The 20,487-nt window shown below is 37.6% G+C and overlaps 1 protein-coding gene across 1 annotated transcript; it reads right to left on the bottom strand.

Annotated features, from left to right (window-relative positions):
- Positions 1–725: 725 nt before the first annotated feature.
- On the bottom strand, positions 726–6,845 carry LOC108672730 (alpha-methylacyl-CoA racemase). Its single transcript, XM_047879832.1, has 9 exons — positions 6,656–6,845; positions 6,247–6,382; positions 5,185–5,328; positions 4,595–4,726; positions 3,644–3,758; positions 2,902–3,028; positions 2,222–2,412; positions 1,916–1,961; positions 726–1,185 (listed from the first exon to the last, which is right to left on the bottom strand). The coding sequence occupies exons 1-9, from the start codon at positions 6,788–6,790 to the stop codon at positions 940–942; spliced, it is 1,272 nt and encodes a 423-aa protein (XP_047735788.1). The 5' UTR covers positions 6,791–6,845; the 3' UTR covers positions 726–939.
- Between the last annotated feature and the right edge of the window lie 13,642 nt (positions 6,846–20,487).

The following is a 20,487-nucleotide window of genomic DNA, read 5'->3' as shown; positions in this document are numbered from 1 at the left end:
AGAACCAACTAATAAAATGATTCCAAAGCTTCCTAAAACGCCCCTTCACATTCATTGCAATGACTCAAGCGCAAGCTGAAGTCACAAAACTTTGGTGCCCAACATAAAATGAGACCATAAAACTTTGGTGCCCTCCCATACAACACAAGGGTCTCGACGAATACATCCAACTCAGAACTCAATCCAGTTCTCCCAACACAAACAATAAATATACCAACATTTACTGAGTTATATGCAAATTTTTGAATTCCTGCTTGCATATATTTGTTTCTTTGAAGCCATGAATGGAAATATATTGGGCTGATCGAGATAAAATATGCAAACATTCTCGTATCGGAACCTGAACCTTAAAGCTTACTGGTTCTATCGCTAGGAATTGTAAAGCGAAAGTGGGGCTGCATTAAAAATTTAGAATCCAATTTCTATCATTTGAAATCAAGTGATATTCAGAGTCTAAGTTGGGACAGTAAAAAAACGAGTTAGAATGGGATTCTATGCAAAATCGGGTTTCGAACATGTCTTCCTTCAATTAACATGAATTAAATTCGAAAATTTTATCGGTAACACAGAAGACGGTTGGATGGAGGGATTCTCAAAGCTCAAGGCTCATTCATTGAAAGCAAGGTCTAGTTAACCCTCTAGTTAGTATGTCACTCTCCAGGAACATAACTTTCAACTTGAATTATACTATTATATATACTAACTATTATATTATATTATTATATCATACGTAAACTATCGAGTGCAACAACCTGAGGACGTTTGTACGCAACAAAGAACATCTTAAAGTTGTCGTACGTGCCGGCAACCATCAGTGCAAGTCATTTTGCGCTCACAAGCACGTATCATTTTTGGGCAGTAGGCTTGTGACAATATCCCTCCTGTTACTCATGTCAGGCGGTAAAGGGTTAACTAGCTGGAAGATTTCAAGCCTCCTCGTCAGAGTTTGCTGGAGTGGCCGGGCTGCTCGGCGCTAACGACCGCCCCACAGCTCAGCAGTTGCTGTTGCTCCGCCGCAGAGAAGCCGAGCTCGCGTAGCACTTCTTCGCTGTGCTGCCCCGCCACGGGGTAGCGGCTTCCCTCCGCCCTGCCTGGGGCAGGTGACGCAGAAAGTCTGCCCATATAAACAGAACTCAATGTAGTCTCGGACAATGTGCCGTCATCAGAGCAGCCAGCGCACATGGGCTAGACAAACACGCGACGAGTGGTCGTTAGGTCTGCCCAAACAACGCTAACCTAATAACACATTAAACGTGTTTCCTGCCCAACTCAAGGGTTTTGTTTATCCAGTTACAGGCGTGAGCATCGACGTGCAGGATGTGTAATGCAAATATGGGTCTGGCTGGTCAGCGAGCCAGTGATGGTCGTGGAACTACCAGTGGCACCAAGTGCCCGGAAAAACTGACCTATCACCCCCTCCCTTACCTAGTCGCCACTACCAGGATGGGCAATTACAACAACAACAACGTGAAGGAGAGCGGAGACAGTTCAGCGAACTTTAATCTTGACTGACAGAGTTTAACCGTAACGTAAACCGTTTAACCGTAACGTATTGGACGTACGTTTAACTGTAATCAAACGTCCAATTAGGTCTCTTATACACATCTAGATGTGTATAAGAGACAGCTCTATAACATACAATTTCCTTCAAAAGGCATCATATTTTGCGTCCATTTGCCAATCTTTTTGCAGAAGTTAACAATTTTCTCAATCATTCGTACGACAGAATGTTGATAGCACCTCAAGAATACTCTTTCAAAGTGTATTAATCACGAAAATAGAAATGATTCTTGACCTCTAAGTATCGCTTAAATTCCAGTTATAACACNGCTGCATGGTTTCCTTTAGATGGATTATAACTAAATGACCATGAGAATACCATTTTATTATTTTTATTTAAATGCATTAGAGTAACCGTACCTTCGTCCACTGCTGCATGGTTTCCTTTAGATGGATTATAACTAAATGACCATGAGAATACCATTTTATTATTTTTATTTAAATGCATTAGAGTAACCGTACCTTCGTCCACTGCTGCATGGTTTCCTTTAGATGGATTATAACTAAATGACCATGAGAATACCATTTTATTATTTTTATTTAAATGCATTAGAGTAACCGTACCTTCGTCCACTGCTGCATGGTTTCCTTTAGATGGATTATAACTAAATGACCATGAGAATACCATTTTATTATTTTTATTTAAATGCATTAGAGTAACCGTACCTTCGTCCACTGCTGCATGGTTTCCTTTAGGTGGAGTATAACTAAATGACCATGAGAATACCATTTTATTATTTTTATTTGAATGCATTGGAGTAACCTTACCTTCGTCCACTGCTCCATTGTTTTGGTCTTGAACTGCGCCTCGACAACGGCCTTCAAGGCATCAGAGTCTCCGAACTGAGGCACCTGCACAAGTCCGACGAGTACATTAGACTTCTCAAACACAAGATATTTGCAGTAGCAATTATCTTCTACAACATCTATGCAGGAGAATAATCTTGGTAAATATTTTTACTTAATTGAAATTGAGATTCACAGTTTGGACCTAACCTAACCTAACCTCTCAAACACAAGGTGAAATAGACGTCTTGCAACAGCAAAAACTTCTACAACATCTATGCATGAGAATAATCTTTACATAGAATCTCTAAATATCTTTACCTATTGAAATAGAGATTCACAGTTTGGACCAAGACACTCTGTATACATATTATATTGAGTGTGTTGAAGGTTGATAAACAATGGTAACTTAGACGTTTACTCCGCATCTGCTAATCGCATTCATGCTCGTACCGTATCTTTTCTTCACTCATAACCACCTGAAGATATGAGATCATCCAACAAGCTTAGCATAACGTTTTCATGCTCATTCTAGTAACCTTTACACCCCCTCACGTTTTCGATTTCAAGTCCCAGTTTTTGGATGAATTGCTGGTAGAACTGCGGCTCCAGAGCCCCGACTGCCATGTGCCGGCCGTCCGCGGTTTCAAACGTGTCATAAAAATGTGACCCGCTATCTAACCTGAGCAAAGATAAATGTTGAAATTCTTTCCAACGTAACTTGTGACTATCATGTTTCTTAAATCATCAATAGTCTAAACATTAGTAAACTTTTTAAATTCTGTCCAACGTAACTTACATTGCAAGTCAAGTCAAGTCAACATCGCAAGTCAACAATAGTCTGACCTTAGTAAACTTTGATCTGATTTGAGTACACAAAATAGAGCTTCCACCAAAATAGATCTCTGATGTTGGCATTTAATTACGTGATATGTTATCGCATTTTGATGAGCTCGTATTAAAAGGAAGGTAGCGATTGAAGAATAACTTTTTGCTTCACAGTTACTGATTTGTACTTGTATTAAACTTGATTAAATGTCCAACATCCCTAATACCCATCAAAAACTAATACCATTAACAAAGCTTATCGTGCTTTAGAACAGCGGTCTGTTCAAACAGCTAATGTATATTGGCCTTTCAATCAAGCTGTTTCACTGCCAGCCTTCCTTAAATCAATTGTTACATTGCCAACACAATGAGAAAATTTAATACCAACTCGGACTACCAAGAAGTTAAATATTAATTGCAAGATAAATAAGTTTGCTTGTATTTCTAGTGCAGAGCAGCAGTTGCTCACAAGTTCTCGCCCCGAGGCTTGCCGAAGACGAAGGACAAATCCTGAGCGTTGTAAACCCAGGAGCTGGTGTAGGCCGCGCCCTCAGTCAAGCTGCAGTCCACCACTTGGCCTTCACCTGCACACACCGGCAAAATATAGTTATATAGTACTATAGTATAGTAAAATATAGTTACATAGTATAGTAAAATATAGTTATATAGTATAGTGCCTATAGTATAGTATAGTAAAATATAGTATCTTTCGAGGCGAAGCCTGCGAGTGTACTGCCTGTCGTGGAAAGTGCGAGCGTCAGGGCAAGGAATTTCTATGATGATTTGTCAAATAGCACTGCTTATGAACTCTACAAGCCTGCATTCGTGCACGGGATCCATCATTATGGTACCAATAATGATATGTAGACGGTACACGATTAGGAACTCTTCTTTATTCTAGAAATTTTTTACAAAACGCAAAAACGGATTCTATAAAATAAACATTATAATCAACTGATTGTGGGTCAAATGAAAAACTATTGTTGCGGGAATATTCTAACTGCTGCCTAATATGACTTGAAGTGCACCGCGATCAAAGCCAACCTTGAACCATCATCATTTCGTGGAGCACTCAAGGAAGTTTCATTCATTCTCTGCCACCGTATAATCAGCTTCCACAAATAGTCTTGTTGCGGTGCTGCACACACCATACATATTTCGTGGCAACTCAATAACAATCAAATTCAATCTTCCAACCTGTCATTACCTCTGCTAGGCTCCCAGTCTGGTACAGTGTATAATTTAAATTTTATGGCGAATTAATAGCAAACAAATAATCTTCAACCTATTATTTCCTCTGTCGTCCGCTCTACAAGTTTTGTTCTGGTTCAGTAGGTACCGGTATATACCATCAATATACTGTGGCGATTCAATAGGGAATTAAATTATTAACCTATTATTACCTGCCAGTCTCCCTTACCAGTCTTGTTGCGGTGCAGCAAGGCCATTGCCACCCCAAACGCCGTCATAAGGCCGCCCCCTGCAAAATCTGCCAGCAAGTTGATGGGAGGGCATGGCCGAGACTCCTTGTGTCCCAGCACTGACAGCATTCCTGTACACATGGCACATCATTTTGATTATTTCAGCAAATTTATGATAAATTTCACAATATAGCAGGGATTTATCTAGACTTTAGACTAAGTTGTTAACAGAATCAGGCTAGCTTTAGCTAAGTTGTTTAGAGAATCAGGCTCCGATTGTTTTTCAAGCTCCTAAATGTAGGTTTGAAATCACATTCATTAACAAAAAGGTTTAACTCAGTAGTCTGTCTTGGGAGGAAAATGTTAAAAAGAAGTACAAGTGAGCAATTGAAAGAAGTTGGGAACTTCAAAGAGCAATCAAAATCAATGTGAACTGACCAAACGTTTAACTGATGTAGAGTCTATAATTGATGTTTAAAGACTAGAGCCACATTAAGTCACATTAATTTAATCATTAGAGTCATATTAATTATTAGAGTCACATTATTGTCACATTAAGTCACCAAAGGATTATAAATATATATTTCACCGGAGAGTGCAACATAATTGATGTCGTGTCCAGCACGGGAGCGATAAGGGCCAGTTTGTCCGTAGCCACTCATCCTAGCGTAGATGAGGCCAGGGTTGCTGATGTGCAGTTCACTGGGTCCAAGTCCCAGACGTTCTAACACGCCTGTAATACAAGATTCACAATATTAGTATTACATATCCAGCTCCAATCATAAAACACCAACAGTGTAATGTGTCAATGCTCAAGTTATTGTTGCAGGTTAACCTATAATGGTAGGTTAACATTATCAGCAAGCTAATTCATCAATATGACACGTGGAGAACAATGCTTTGATTTTGGTGTTCCCTCTTGGGACACATAGATTACAAATAATAATCAATAATAGAGCCTCTTTCATTTTTTTTATTAAACTTTTGTTTACTCGAAAAAAATCCAGATATTCAACATTTTCAAAAGCAGGTTTTGGGAACAGGTGCTTCAAACAAACACCCCTCCTGGCATTCTAGAATAAGACTTTGAATGCAATAATAATAAGATAATGAGCAAGAAAAAATATAAAAAGCAGGGAAAAAAATCAGGTGCATGAAAGTAAAAGCTTTGCTCAGCTCATCACAGCAGAAAGTTTGATCAATTAAATTTTTATAATTTCAGTTCATTTATTCAATAAAAATGAACAGTAGGTAACTGGTAAAATAGACCAATGAATGAAAAGCAAAATGAACCTTCAAAATAAAGACCATTAACACAAATCAAATCCAGAGACTGACAAGTTTGCACGTTTCTGCAGACACAGGAATCCAAAAATTGGAGGTCTGTTATTTTTTATATTTGTATTAAACGTTTTATATTCTCAAATTATATTTTTTGAGACCTATACGTAAATGGTTATATTAAGCATTCTAGTATAGGTACTTTTACACCCCACCCCAACAATGGTCGACTGGAATAAGTAGAAAATTTGAATATTGAGTTAAAGCACCATAGACAAGCAGCACATTGCAATTAATCAGAACAAATTTACACTTCATGCAATAATCTAGAATTTAGGTTACAAAACACAAGCCAGTCATTTCAGGTTACCTGGTCTGAATGGGTCAATGAGGACATCAGAAACATTGGCAAGTTTAACAAGAACTTGCTTCCCTTCAGGCTTCTTGCTGTCAACAATGATGCTTCTCTTGCCAGCAGAAAGACGGTCCATATCAACATCATTGGGCTGTTACAAAAACAATAATGTAAAGCAGAAAATTAGCATGCTATTTATCTATTTCCTATTCAGGTCATTTATAGGGCAAACTACTTGGGAAATTTCAACTATATGCTTTATATCAAAATAGATAGTCCATTTATAATATCTACATTTAAAATAGTTATATAGGTATATACTTATACAGTGTAGAAGAAATTTGGAAAATGTAATTACAATTTGTTCTTAAAATTTGTTTTTAGTTATAAAATAAGGAAAATAATCCATACAGATTTAGATTACCTTATCCACTCTGACAACAGATGCACCCCAATCACTGAGAATGCGGCCACAAAACGGTCCAGGAGCTAACCCAGCAAATTCCAACACCCGAATTCCACTCAGCGGAGCTCTTGACGAGGTCATCATGAATGACATTTGCTAAATATATTTGATAAAAATGTGATTGTGCAGGCTCTTATTTAAATTTAACTGTAAAGTGGAAAAATTAAATTAGTTACTAAAGTTCTTTTAATTCAAGAGTGAAAGATGCTGCAGTCATCCAATTTCTACCGTAGCACCAATGATATACCTGCTTCACATTCACAAACCTAGTACGTACCTAAAAAGCTTTGAATTAGTGACATACCGGTACACAGGACGTACAAGTTGGTACGACTGTTAAGTTTACTGCTTGTAAATGGCTCTTTATGGCCAGGTATGCGTCTGCCAGGATATACCCATATGGTATTCACGGCTCACAAGAAATGGAATCCATAAAACCACAGCTTGAAAAATCCATTTGTGGTTCCAAAAATATGGTGTGGCTAGAACTAGGAGGAGGCTGAAGGAGCTAAATTATTTGCAATTGCAAGAAATGTGGCGATAGGATCTTTATCTCAAATTATCTGGTTCAGGCTCAATAATTGCAATTCACAAATCACAATTAACTTGAATTAAGGGGTTGGCAGCCTGACAGCTGACAGGTATGATTTTTTTTTTCAATATTTCAGTAGAGAGAGCAGGAGAAGTTGGCATCTAGGTATGCCATCTGCCCAGAAGTAAGAACAGTTTCAGAGTCAGATAAGTCTCCCAGTCAGCAGTCCTACTCCTAGCAACCCAGAATAAGATGGAACACTGGAACAGGAAGCCCTTTAAAATTAAAACTTGATCCAATCCCAACTAGTCCCAATAATCCCATCATGTTGCATTTCTATATAATTTGACTCATAATTGACTGCTCCTTGTTCGAAAAAAGTTGTACCTATTTTAGTATTTACACTTCACGGACCTACTTACTATTAGTTAGGAGTTAGGACTTAGGCCCTTGACTCTTGAGACTTGACAGTTGCATCCCTTAGCAATACAATGATTGGCATTGGCTGATTGATAACAGCCCGATTGACGGGTCACGGATTGATGGTGAAGAAGAAGTCATGCCGCATGCACGATGCACCGTAGCACCGACCGCTTGTAACACCTGGACTCAGCAATGATTATTTAATTCAAGTCTTCATCTTCTTACTCTCAGTTTCATTCTTCTATCTGCTGGTGCTTGCTCTCCTCGTCAGCAGCAATTATTTGTAAAGTGTAGATACTACATACTAGTGAATACATTTTTACTACATAAAAACTACTATACTAGTGAATAGTGATACTACCAGCTACAGCTAGTGGCTAATCATATGAGGTTTCTTATCTACGTACCTGTACTTGACAGTTGACAGATAAGGATCCGCCTTTCCGGAATTTGCCTCGCCTTCAAACTCAGGCGGTTCAGGTCCACTAAATCGCGGTGTTCTGTAGTCCATGGTTGAATTAATTAAATTAATTCAACCATGCTGTAGTCCACGTTCTTATGGTGAGGATCGACAGAGAGGCATAGAAACTTTGGTAATAGTGACTCATTCTTTTAAATTTGAATATTGTCTCCAATAATCAACGCCTAATTTGCATAAACCTACCGATGTTAGCGATTAATCCAGCAGTGTGTTCAACTTCTGCGTAACTTTGGTCACCTTGATTGCACCACTTTCCAGTCTAAAAGCAGAAGTTTCATCGTTCTCATTGAACTCTTCATTTCCAAATTTACTGTAATTCAATAGTTTGCTCCCGTAAAGCTCAGACAAGACGATTCCTTGTAGACTTGAACTTCTTCTTCTTCTTTTCCGGGTGTCCACGCTGGGTGGACTTAAAGCCACAGGACAACCGCAAGGATGACCGTGGGGCCTGAGAGCTTCTGCAGTTTTGGACCTCTTGGCATGGAAGTCAATCCACTTGTTCTTGCTTATAAAATGTCAGTGGACGTGATGGTTTGGCATGACAGCGTGTAAGAGAGCTTGAACATTTTACCCAAAACTAACTGCGCCCCTCAACAAAGGAGAAACGAATGGTTGGTAAACTACAATTTATTGAACACGGACAAAAAAATTAACGGCTAACAACTAATAAACTACTTCCAACTACGGCTAACAACTAAACTAAAATTAAAAGCTTAAAATTAAAAAATAACAAAAAAATTACCGGCTAACAACTAATAAACCAACAAATTACACAAAACAGAGGGTACAGAAGGTGAGCATCGACAAACATATTGCCAGATTATAATGTCATAACACTCGTATATATTAGATACTATTTGAGCGGACACCCCCCTACTATACGGACACGCTAAGTTAAAGTGATGGTAGCTTGGTAGGTAGGTTAGCTCCAACCAACTCTTAACAACCGAGTTCGAAGATATCCTAACGCGAGCTTCAGACCGGCGATGTAACGCCAACGCATGTCAGTAATTATATGGAACGTCGAACGCACAATGAAATGAACGCTAACTGAAGCATGAAAATGAGTGTAATTCCCTTACATTCCCAATTGTAATTTTAGTTTCGAACGGCTTTAGCATCACAGCTCTCTAATAAGTGAACATAGTTAAGAAGCATTTCCTGACCAAAGTTTTGTAAGGAGACCGGCTCATTTTGAAGTCAAAGCTAAACGATGTTCATTATGCAGTAGTTGGAGGTACACATTGCATATTGCTGCTATATATGCAATTAATAAAGTCCATTCATCAGGTAATATGGTATCTATGCATTATATCGAAATTCTTGATAACTTGAATTTCCATCAAACATTATCGTGGTTCACTTTTTGCAATATTTTAACTGAATTTAATAACACGCTGAGTTGAGGTACGTTGTTATACAGCAAATAATAATAGAATCAAACAAACATGGTCGAAGTTTAGAAGCAAAATAATGCTATGCTGGACGAGCAATCAGTTGGGGTGGACGTTTTCTTCGTCTCGCTCAAATCATGAAACCGTGATGCGACAAAGTAAAAATAAAAGTAACGAAAGTTAGATATTGTAATTGATATCTCCACGGAATTCAAACACGGTAACATTTTTTGTAAAAAGATATTACGTTTGACTCGCATACACATATGATTGTAGTTACGCAAATAGCATTATTATATATAAATATATAAAATATTTGTATTCACACTTTTTTCTTTGTGACTTACATCGAAAAAGATTATCTGGAATCAATCGGGTTGTACCTAAAAATATTCAGTTATTCTTTGTAACTGTGTCCATTCATCCCTCCCTACGCCATGCATGCTCTTCTTATATCATTTCGCGTAAAAAATATACTAATTAATCAAGGCATCGCCATTGAAGAATTATCAAGGAGTCATCGCTTATAACATCGAGGTAACTAGAACCCTTCTCGCTTCATTTAATATCATTTGATGTTGATCGATGAGGTCGCCCTGCGGCTTCTTTCATTTCCACGCAAAAAATTAATTTACATTCTCCCCACTGATTGGACACGGAAAGCCTGCAATTACGTAATCGTCGAAAGCCCACACTGAAGTATGACTATGAGATTTACGCGTACATACATATTTTTGATGATGTATTGGATTGAATTGATATGAATCCAGGCATGAATTAGAAGTTGTTTTTCAGTCAAATTCAGAAACAAATGGAGAGCTAGAAGGCTGGTGAATGTGTGATTCTTATCGATCGAAGAGAGCGAACATTTTTTGTGACTAGCATCAAGGGAGATTAAACATCATACAAAAAATTCTAATAATTTTTTAATGTTAGAGGCTGAAGATTAATCAATAACACTGTTGATTCCAAATTAGTGCTGTAGCAAATTTCGTTGAAATACAATATTACTTTTCTTGACATAACCTTTGCGATAGATTAACTCGCTCCTATAACACACGAGGTTTGACTTCACACTTTCATTCACAGCGTAATTATCTATGAAAATCTTGCATTAATATATTCATCGGAGACCAAGAGACCATATTCATCGGAGACCATCTTCATAATATATTCATCGGAGACCAAGAGACCATATTCATCGGAGACCATCTTCATAATATATTCATCGGAGACCACGAGACATCTTCGCTACTGAAACGTGAATAAGGCTCATGTTGAATAGGAACCATTTCCTATCTGCACGCACGTGACAACTTTCCTTTGTTAGCGAGGCCGATGTGTTGTGATGAAGCAAGTGTACCTACACTTGTGGCCACTTGCTGCAGTTCAGGGGCCATACTTTCAAACTCGCTAAGTGAACGTAAGTACTTACGCTCTATTTTCTTGTCTACCATTGGTGGATTTTGCTTGAAAGGCCGTCAATGATTGGCTGATGAACTTACGATCTCTTAATTAACTTTTTTTGAAAGTATGGGCCCAGGCCATGGACCTATTTCTTCAATGCCGACACTTCTATTCTATTCTATTCTATCATATGATGCGTATAGCACCACAGCACTTCTTTGTCCGAGCTATAATATGAATATCCAAATAAGAACTGCACGGTGACCAAATGAACATGCTTGATTCATTTGCTGCAATGAACTTTGATCGTTATTTCTACAGATATACTGTGATGTCAACATTGTACAGACTACACGGGAGGAATGTTGTGGCTCGTAGCAATGATACCCGCCTGTGGATAAATCAATGGCAAGAGAAGAGCCGTGAATAAAATCGCACGCGCGCGATGCAACATGAATTAAGAGAAATTGTTTTTGGGATTCTACTCGCATAAGATCTGATTATCCAACAGTTGCTTATCACGTCACCAAAAATATTACATACATTACACAGCACATGACCTACTAGAATTTGTGCTGATATTGAACAGAAGAGAAGGCCTACATTCTTTTTACTTCTAATTTTGTACAATATCGGATCTATGCTTTATACTTTGCCTGGAGGTATACGTTCACAATATTGTACTCTATAGTTTACATTTATAAAAATCATTACCTAAAAAGTTGATAAATTACTTTAATTAACTTAACTACTTGCAGAAAATCAAATGCTTGACGACGTCATCGTCGACTTCTAAATATTTAAAATTGACCAAAATATTTCTTATAACGATTTTTTCTNCTGCAACAGACATCAATGAAATAGGCGTCTCTGCAATAGACATCAATGAAATAGGCGTCTCTGCAACAGGCATCAATGAAACAGGCGTCTCTGCAACAGACATCATGGAATAGAAGTCTCTGCAACAGGCATCAATGAAATAGGCGTCTCTGCAACAGGCATCAATGAAATAGGCGTCTCTGCAACAGGCCTCAATAAAAACAGTAATTTTCCTTTGTGACACTTTGTTGTTTTGAGAAACCAAGAGATTCATAAAAAAGAATTTTGCATTGTGAGGTGTAACACTCAACCACAATCTGATGTCAGTTAATTGTTAAAACAAAAAAAATAGATATTATAATATTCTTTATTAGATAATTTTGTTTTCAAGTCTCCTAAAATTTTAAAGTTATCAGAAATTGCTGCTGCAGACGATACATCATGTGTGGGAAGAATATGAACTTTGAATAAAACTATTGCAGAAGTTCTGATTTAAATTTCCATCAGCTTTGTTCGGAACGAATTATAATATTACGAACACATATTAGACCGTATATGTTTCATTACTACTTTCTTATTAAGGATGCGGTATAACTGCCAGCGTGCATGAGCAAAAAGATCATTTTAACATCGTCATTAACGTATTACAAGAGACAGTTTCTGTCTCAACTGCGCATATCCAACTGTCTTCACATGAATGCAAATTATTTTCCTCGTACAGTTTCCTACACGCCTGCTTGTGAGGGACATACTTTCAAAACTCACTAAATGAACGTGAGTACTTACGCTCTATTTCCTTGTCTATGATTGGTGGATTTTACTTGAAATGCCGTCAATGATTGGCTGATAAACTTACGATCTCTTAACTTTTTTTGAAAGTATAGGCCCAGGGTTCTGGGAAGATGGTACGTGTTTTGTGATGAAGTATGGACAAGATTACAAAATAAGTGAGACTTGCCCACGCATCCCCGCCCACACTCTCTACTGCATGAGGCGAGATCTCTACTCACAACAGACTAGATCGCAACTACTGCAGGACGCGTTTTTTTCCAGCTCCAGTGTATCATATAGTAGCTCATAGTTTATACAGACCGATATTTCGCATATTTCATCGCAATCTAGACGCATATTTCATTGTAACTATATGTTCACGCAGTATATGTTTTTCGAAGGGTGACATTCGTTTTTGAAGGAAGTGCCAATACGCTTCTGTTTCAGGTGACGGTTCAAATCATTCAAGATGCAGTCGAGAACACTTTTCGTGGCTGCGGTGTTTGTGCTGGTGAGTTTAAATTAAAAAGAATAGAAGTGTCGGCACTGAAGAAATAGGTCCATGGCCTGTTGCCGATTCTTGTACTTTTTATTACAACACTTCTCTTTAACTTCACTCCTTGTTGTTTGTTTGTTTGTTTGTCTGCTACTAATCTTATAATCGATATTTAAAAAACTTCTACCTTTCAAATCGATCTGGAATTTTGCACACTTGCGTGAAGTTGGAGACAATGCATGAATCAATTGACAGAATATATAAATTTAAAAATTAATTTTTTTTTCATTTTAAAAAATTTAAAAAGTAATTTTATTTTATACAAATCTTTTGAATGATATTCAACCTACTTATACCTGTGCAATCGATCGGAAATTTCCCCCACTTTTGCATAAAGTCGGAAGCAATGCATGAATCAATTGACAGAATAAATAATTTTGAAAAATTTACTTTTTTATTAGAAACATAAAATGTAAAAATTAATTTTTGTAATATTTGATAATAAATTTAAAAATTCATTGTACGTGTGTAACATCGAAGACACTGGATGCTTTAGAAGTGTTGTCTTTAAAAAGTAATTTTTAAACGCATATTATTGTGACTTGATTCACATGGGATCCTGCCTTTGGAACCCAATCTTTCTATAACAGACGACTGATTGAGATAGCTGCTGGACTTATTGCCATGTCCGTAATTTGCTAGGCATTTTTAAGACTGAACATATGTTCCTGCATAGCTTCGTCTAGTCTGTTTTTGAAGGTGTTCATACTCGGAGCGTCAACGATGCTATCAGGGAGGCTGTTCCACATATCGGTGACACGAAGCGAGAAGAAATTTTGTCGCATGGATGTGTTACAACGCAGTTATTTTAGTTTATAGCCGTGGCCCCTGGTGTTGGTTCTTGTTTCAAATTCTAGTAATCCTTCTGGGACCTTGTATAAGCCATGAGTATATTTGTATACTTCAATGAGGTCCCACGTAGACGTCGATAACTGATGCTTGGAAGCATCATAATCTTCAATCTTTCCTCATAGGACTTGCATTTCAAGCCCGGAATTATCCTTGTTGCACGTCTTTGAACACTATCGACTCAATTTTTGTCCTTTTCTAGTATTGGTGACCACGCAGCGTTTCCAAACTCCAGATTCGGGCGCACGACAGCAACAAATCTGCTTCATCGCTTCTGCATCTAGGAACTAGAAAGAGCGTCTGATCAGTCCATGTCGTTTATTGGCGTTATTAACTTGACTTTCAATATGCTTAGAAAAAATCAACTCATTGTCAATATTAACTCCTAAATATTTTTTCATTGTCGACTTCGACATCATCACTCTGTCGTTTCAACCGTGTCTTCTCATACTGTAATCTTGCTGTTCATTATTCTTGCCAAGGTGAATTACTTTACATTTGTCAGCATTAAAACGCAGCTGCCACTTAATTATCAGCACAGCTGTATCTAAAATACGATACAGCTGTACCATACGAATATTGCTCTCGGATATTTCTCTGACATTACCAAGTTTTGTTTTAGATTATTTGAAATTTTCTATATTTTCTTCGTTACAATTATTTGCTAAGCTAATGCCGCAATATCGTCTAACAGCTCGTGAGCAATTTCTTCAGATTATCTTTATTCTTTAATTTACTAATGCTCAATAGAGTTCAATTCTTTCAACTGAGTGCAACGATCAGTGAGGAGAATCGGGAATGCTTAATTGTGTGACTTGAAGATCCATTGAAATTATTTCGATTTTTTGCATGAAGTATTTGATTGGGCATTTAAGGTAACAATGAACACACTCTATTATGCGTAAATATTGCGTGACTCCATTGAGGTGTCAAACGAGTACAATAATTCTGTATTAGAGGGCAATCGTTTCCTCAAGTACTGAATATTCTTCGTGAAAATTTTACACATAAATTCATGAAGTTTTGTCTCGCAAATTCCTAGCATTGATGAGGTTTGTGTACGAATGTTTTGAAGAATTATACTCTACAAGAGCCTTTCTCGAGGCAGGCGGTGATTTCTTCAGTGAGTGCTGCGAAACTCAGCACCATTGGAGAAGAATAGAAGTGTCGGCACTGAAGAAATAGGCCCATGGCCTGTTGCCGATTCTTGAATTATTCGTGACTTGATTCACAAGGGATCTGGCCTTTGGAACCCGATCTTTCCATAACTGACGATTGATTGAGATAGCTGCTGGACTTATTACCTGATCCGTAATTTGCTAGGCTTTTTAAGACTGAACATATGCTCCTGCATAGCTTCGTCCAGTCTGTTCTTGAAGGCGTTTAAGAAGAAAATTCGAGCTCCAGGGAATACGGCGCGGTGGGCGGAGAAGCAAAGCGCATGGACAAGCGGCGAGTCCCATGGAAAGTTTTAGTGCTAAGACATTCTTCTAATATTCCAAAACATAAGAGTTTCTGGTTTGTTCAAGTTTAGTAGTGTGAATTTACGAGAATATCGAGCTCAGAATATTGATAAAAAATGTCATGCAACTTATTGCAGCTTGATGACTCAATTCAGCTAAATTAATATTGTTTTTTAATTAAATTTATATACTTCTATGAATAGACTCACGCGATCAAATATGTGTTTATTAATAAGATACACACAACAGTGAGAAGGGCAGGAGTTTTATCAGATCAAACTAAATTCTACAAGCTCAACCGTTTCCAAGTTGAATTGGTTGGACTTTCTTTCTATTACAGAGGTTGCCCTCCGGTTGACGAAGGAATTTACTGCATTTGGTTCAACCAGCAATGCGTCAACTCGACGGAATGCAAGAGCGGGGAAATTTGCTGCGGGGACAACTGCGGCACCCGATGTGTTCGTCCTGTTCCATTCAAAGGCTAAAGTAAACCTGAGCATTTTCAAGCATGAGAATTTCAATAATTTTGATAGTGAAACATTGTAAAAGTTGGAAAATGTTATATTATGTAAAAAATTTTAGTTATTAAACTTTCGACGGCTTCAACACATCGAAAAAATTATTTTTGTTAGAAAATGGCAACAGTTCATGGGTGAAGCTATTTGGCAGTTGTATACATCATTAGATGCATTCCAATTTTAATTGTTAGATTAATTTTGAAATTAAAGTTGGTTTGAATGCTGGAAGTCCAGTTTTTGTACGTGTGCTGCTTCCAGATTCTCTTTGATGTTTTCATCGAAGAACACATTTGTGCAGACTGAACGATGAGATTTACTTCGTTATACGTACATATATTAATATGGCATCCATTTCTGACCAAAGCTTTTTGTCTTTTCAAATCATATTTGTTTAAGTGAATTATAGGCCCACATAATTAAAACTTTTTATTTCTGCTGTTTTTGCGGTTATTTAAGTTTACGCTAATCGGAACATTGGATTCCAGGAAATCAATCCTTGGTAATCACTATCGCCTTCGAATCTACAAAATCCGCTCTATTTCAGAAGGTCAATAATTCGATATAACATGCCGCTGTTTTTTTTTTATTTTCATGATTGGAGGACTTGGTTTCTTTTCATACTCGTTTGATGAAAGGATTCATTTTAAATACAATGATAACTACGTAAAAAATTAATATTCTATATTGCTATGTTGCTTGTAGCATAGAATATAGAGATACGTATTTAATTTTACATTTACAGGAAATTGTGCAAGACTTGTCCTTTGCAGACGAAATGTCAAGTGAAAGTGTGTCAAGAAATGGAAAATTTTCCTGATGAGCCATCAAGAAAAACCTTAGCTATTACTTTGCTTTAATTTTCCGAGTTAATAAAAAAATCATTTTCTAACATTTTGTTTGATATTTGGTTGCATAATGTTGCTACGATATGAATTAAACTTGACATGGCTTAAAGTCTTCGAAATATCAACTTTGATAAGCATAAATCAGGTGTTGCGAAGAAGCAACTTATAATAAAGGAACAGAAAAAGTTGCTTGGTTGTAAATTCATCATTGCCAGCTTAAGTTCCATTGCAGATATAGCTCGGGATCGCAAACGTCCATTGATGTGAAACACGGCCAAATTCGACTCTAGATTGTAAAAAACAAATATTTGATGGCTGAGAATCTCTCGAGACGTCGTACGTATTCCTTGATATCCCCACACCTTTATTGTCTTCCGACCTACTCGGAAGAACGTACGAGGAGTAATTCTCATTCAGTGATCCGAGGTCAAGCTGCACTTTTACTGTTAAAAGATTTGACCTAAAACTGATCGCACTTTACGGTTGATTATTGGACCTTTTTTGCAGCATATTGAGAGTATAGTACAGTGTTGTAGTGTTATTTTATATCTTCGGATCGCACTGAATAAATTTAATTAAGGGTTTTATTTAAAGAACACATTATTCAACTGAAGGATTTCTTAATTGGTTAAGTTTTTTCTAAAGTAAATTTAACTGAATAAATTGGTTTGACTATCAATGCAGATTTAAAGAAGTGAGACTTAATCTAAGGATATGAGGAAATTATAAAAAAATTATAAAAAAAATAAAATAACTCAGTACTCACTGCAGTGAGTGACAGAGAGCGCATTTTTCGTCGACGAAAACGTAAAGTCACGGACAGACAGACGGACAGACGGACGGACGGACGGACATGGCGAGCACAATAGCGCCTTTTTGCCATAAATGAGAAAATGCGCTAAAAAAATTATATAAGAAGATGCCGTTATATCCTGACGCCAGGCAACAATTTCAATGTCAGATCAGGACTGACTGCATGCCGGCTTTGCAGCCTGCAAGAAAGACTATAATATTGTAGAAATTAGCGAAATAAACGCATCTGCAGAGCTGACGGGCAAAAAAGATAATTGAACAAAATTAATCAATATTAGGAATTAATTTCAATGATGCATCCATGATTCTTATGGAGTCAATGTGCTACTAGAATTCTAACTTCTAGGAAAAAATAAAACTCTGGATCGAGGAGTTTAAGTAGAAGGAAGGCTCACTAAAAGGAAATGGAGGGCAGTAGGATGTTAAAAATGTTTTGCAAACATTTAGAGGGGCACAGTGGCAGAGCACAATATCGGAATGAATTGTTGGATGAATTAAGGCCATAATACAGGGTGCGCCACAGAAACTTACTTATTTGAAAGGTCAATAAAAACAAAAGTACTTCAGTTATTGTTTGAAATTTTTTTTTATTCGAGAAAACTGTATCCCATATTTTTTTTCATACAGTTTTGAAAATTAAATCTCATGAATGACGGCCTCCATTGTGCATAAACTAATGAAGTCGCTTTTTTCATAATGGTTTCCACTCTATGCAGCATATCAATCGGTATTTTGGCAATGACGTCGCGAATGATGTTCTTGAGGTGTGCTATGGTCCTTCAGTTTACAGCCGTGGCCCCTGGTGTTGGTTCTTGTTTCAAATTCTAGTAATCCTTCGGGGACCTTGTATAAACAATGAGTATACGCGTATGCTTCAATGAGGTCCCCACACAGACGTCGATAACTGAGGCTTGGAAGCTTCATAATCTTCAATCTTTCCTCATTGAACTGGCCTTTCAGGCCTGGAATTATCCTTGTTGCACGTCTTTGAACATTCTCTATTAAATTTTTGTCCTTTCCAAGTCTCGGTGACCACACGACGTTTCCAAACTCTAGGTTCGGGCGCACGACAGCAACAAACAACTGCTTCATCGCTTCTGCATCTAGGAACTCGTATGAGCGTCTGATTAGTCCAAGAAGTTTGTTCGATGTGTTAGCTTGCGTTTCAACATGCTTAGAAAATTTCAGCTCCTTGTCGACATAAACTCCGAGATTTTTTCCGCACTAGGCTTTTCAATCATTACTCTCTCGTTGCAACCATGTCTTCTCATACTGTAATCTTGCTGTTCATTGTTCTTTCCGAGGTGAAGTACTTTACACTTGTCAGCATTAAACCGCAGCTACCACGTATCAGCCCTGCAGTCAATATTATATAGATTAAATGAGTTATATATAATGTAATATTATAGTATTGCGATATATAGTATATTATAGTATAGTATAGTATTATAGTATAATAATATTATTGTATTTTAGTATTGCGGAATAAAAAATTTTGTGTTTCGAATGAATGTTATTTCGAATGAGCACCAGCACAAAATAGGGCCCCCATTCCCTCCTTAATGGAATGTTTTTAAATTTATCCTCATATATTTTTCAACCTCTTTTACGCATGAATAATGCTTCAGGTGTGACCAAGCAGCTGGTCTCACATTACCAGGCTTCTGCTGTCAGAGTGGACATGTGATATATTTAAATAGGCGCTTTAACAACAACGGTTGAAAAATTCGCTCCAAACATAATATCCTCAAACAGCGAGTTTTCCGCGTGTAAATATAGGCTACGAAGCTGGACAAAAATAGGAATTCATCTATAACTATACTAGCTACATCTATTGTAGGGTTTATTTTTAAAAGTTCAGACACAATGAACTTGCAATTCACGGTGATGTCACGAAACAACATGAAGTGGTTATAATAACATATAAATCATTTATGAACAAGCTTATGGAATAGAAATGGTCCATGAAAGTTATGTGTTTTGTGTATTTTATGGCAGCTCTGAGCAGCAGCGCAGGTGCATAGAAAATTTCGCATCACACAAATTCTCTCTATAATGATTAATGTAAATGCGCTATATATGTTACCGCAATAATAACCAACAGGGATGCCCGAGCTCAAAGAATCAATTGGAAGCTTCTACATAAGAGGAATATCAAGGCTTCAGTTTTCCTATAACTAATGTAAGTGGAAATTGTTTGCCAAAGAGAAATTCTTTCAAATATCAGATTGAGGCACGCAAGCAAACTTCAGCCTAACGAAGGGAAGCTGGAGAGTCCCTGAGGCAGGAGTGCCGTAAGACCAATTCAATATTAAAACAGCCCTTGTGAACATGCGTCTGGTGGCTTTAAACGCTCTTTTCAGTCTTCAAGCGCAAGTACTGGGCATTGTGATCATCTCTAAACTTGTGTATAAGAGTTCTAATAGACTTTCATGGGAGCGGGACTACAGCTGCAGATTTTGCAAAATAGGCCTTATATGAGGGCACTTGAGGGGCGAAGCGAGAAGAAAATTTTCGCTTGCTTGGAAGCCCTGGCAGCTCCAAGGCCCGTATCGCCTTTAATAATGAACGTTACGCCCTTCTACCACCGCAATACCTACAGGGCTCAGAAAACACGACCATTCGTTTCGAGGGAATAAGGCGGGAAGCTGCTAATGCGTGTTCTGCGTTTGATTTACTTGGCAAGGTTTAAAATTTTTGCAATGCCATCCATATGAATAACAAGTCTTTAGGTCGGAGCACCAACTGGCTGATATTGCGTGGCTTAAAATAAACTAGGACGAAGTTAGGGGTAACCAAAGCAATCTGAACTTCTGAAGCATTTTGGTTTTCATCCCCGTACTCTGAGAGACTAAGTTCCGTTGATGGTTGCTGCCCAGCGTTTGGAATGAACTGTGAAACTCAGTTCAAACCATTTAA

This window comes from Hyalella azteca, unplaced genomic scaffold (assembly GCF_000764305.2).
Source record: "Hyalella azteca isolate HAZT.00-mixed unplaced genomic scaffold, Hazt_2.0.2 contig3937, whole genome shotgun sequence".
In the NCBI taxonomy this organism is placed as follows: Eukaryota; Metazoa; Arthropoda; class Malacostraca; order Amphipoda; family Hyalellidae; genus Hyalella; species Hyalella azteca.
This window is presented reverse-complemented; position numbering and strand designations above follow the sequence as displayed.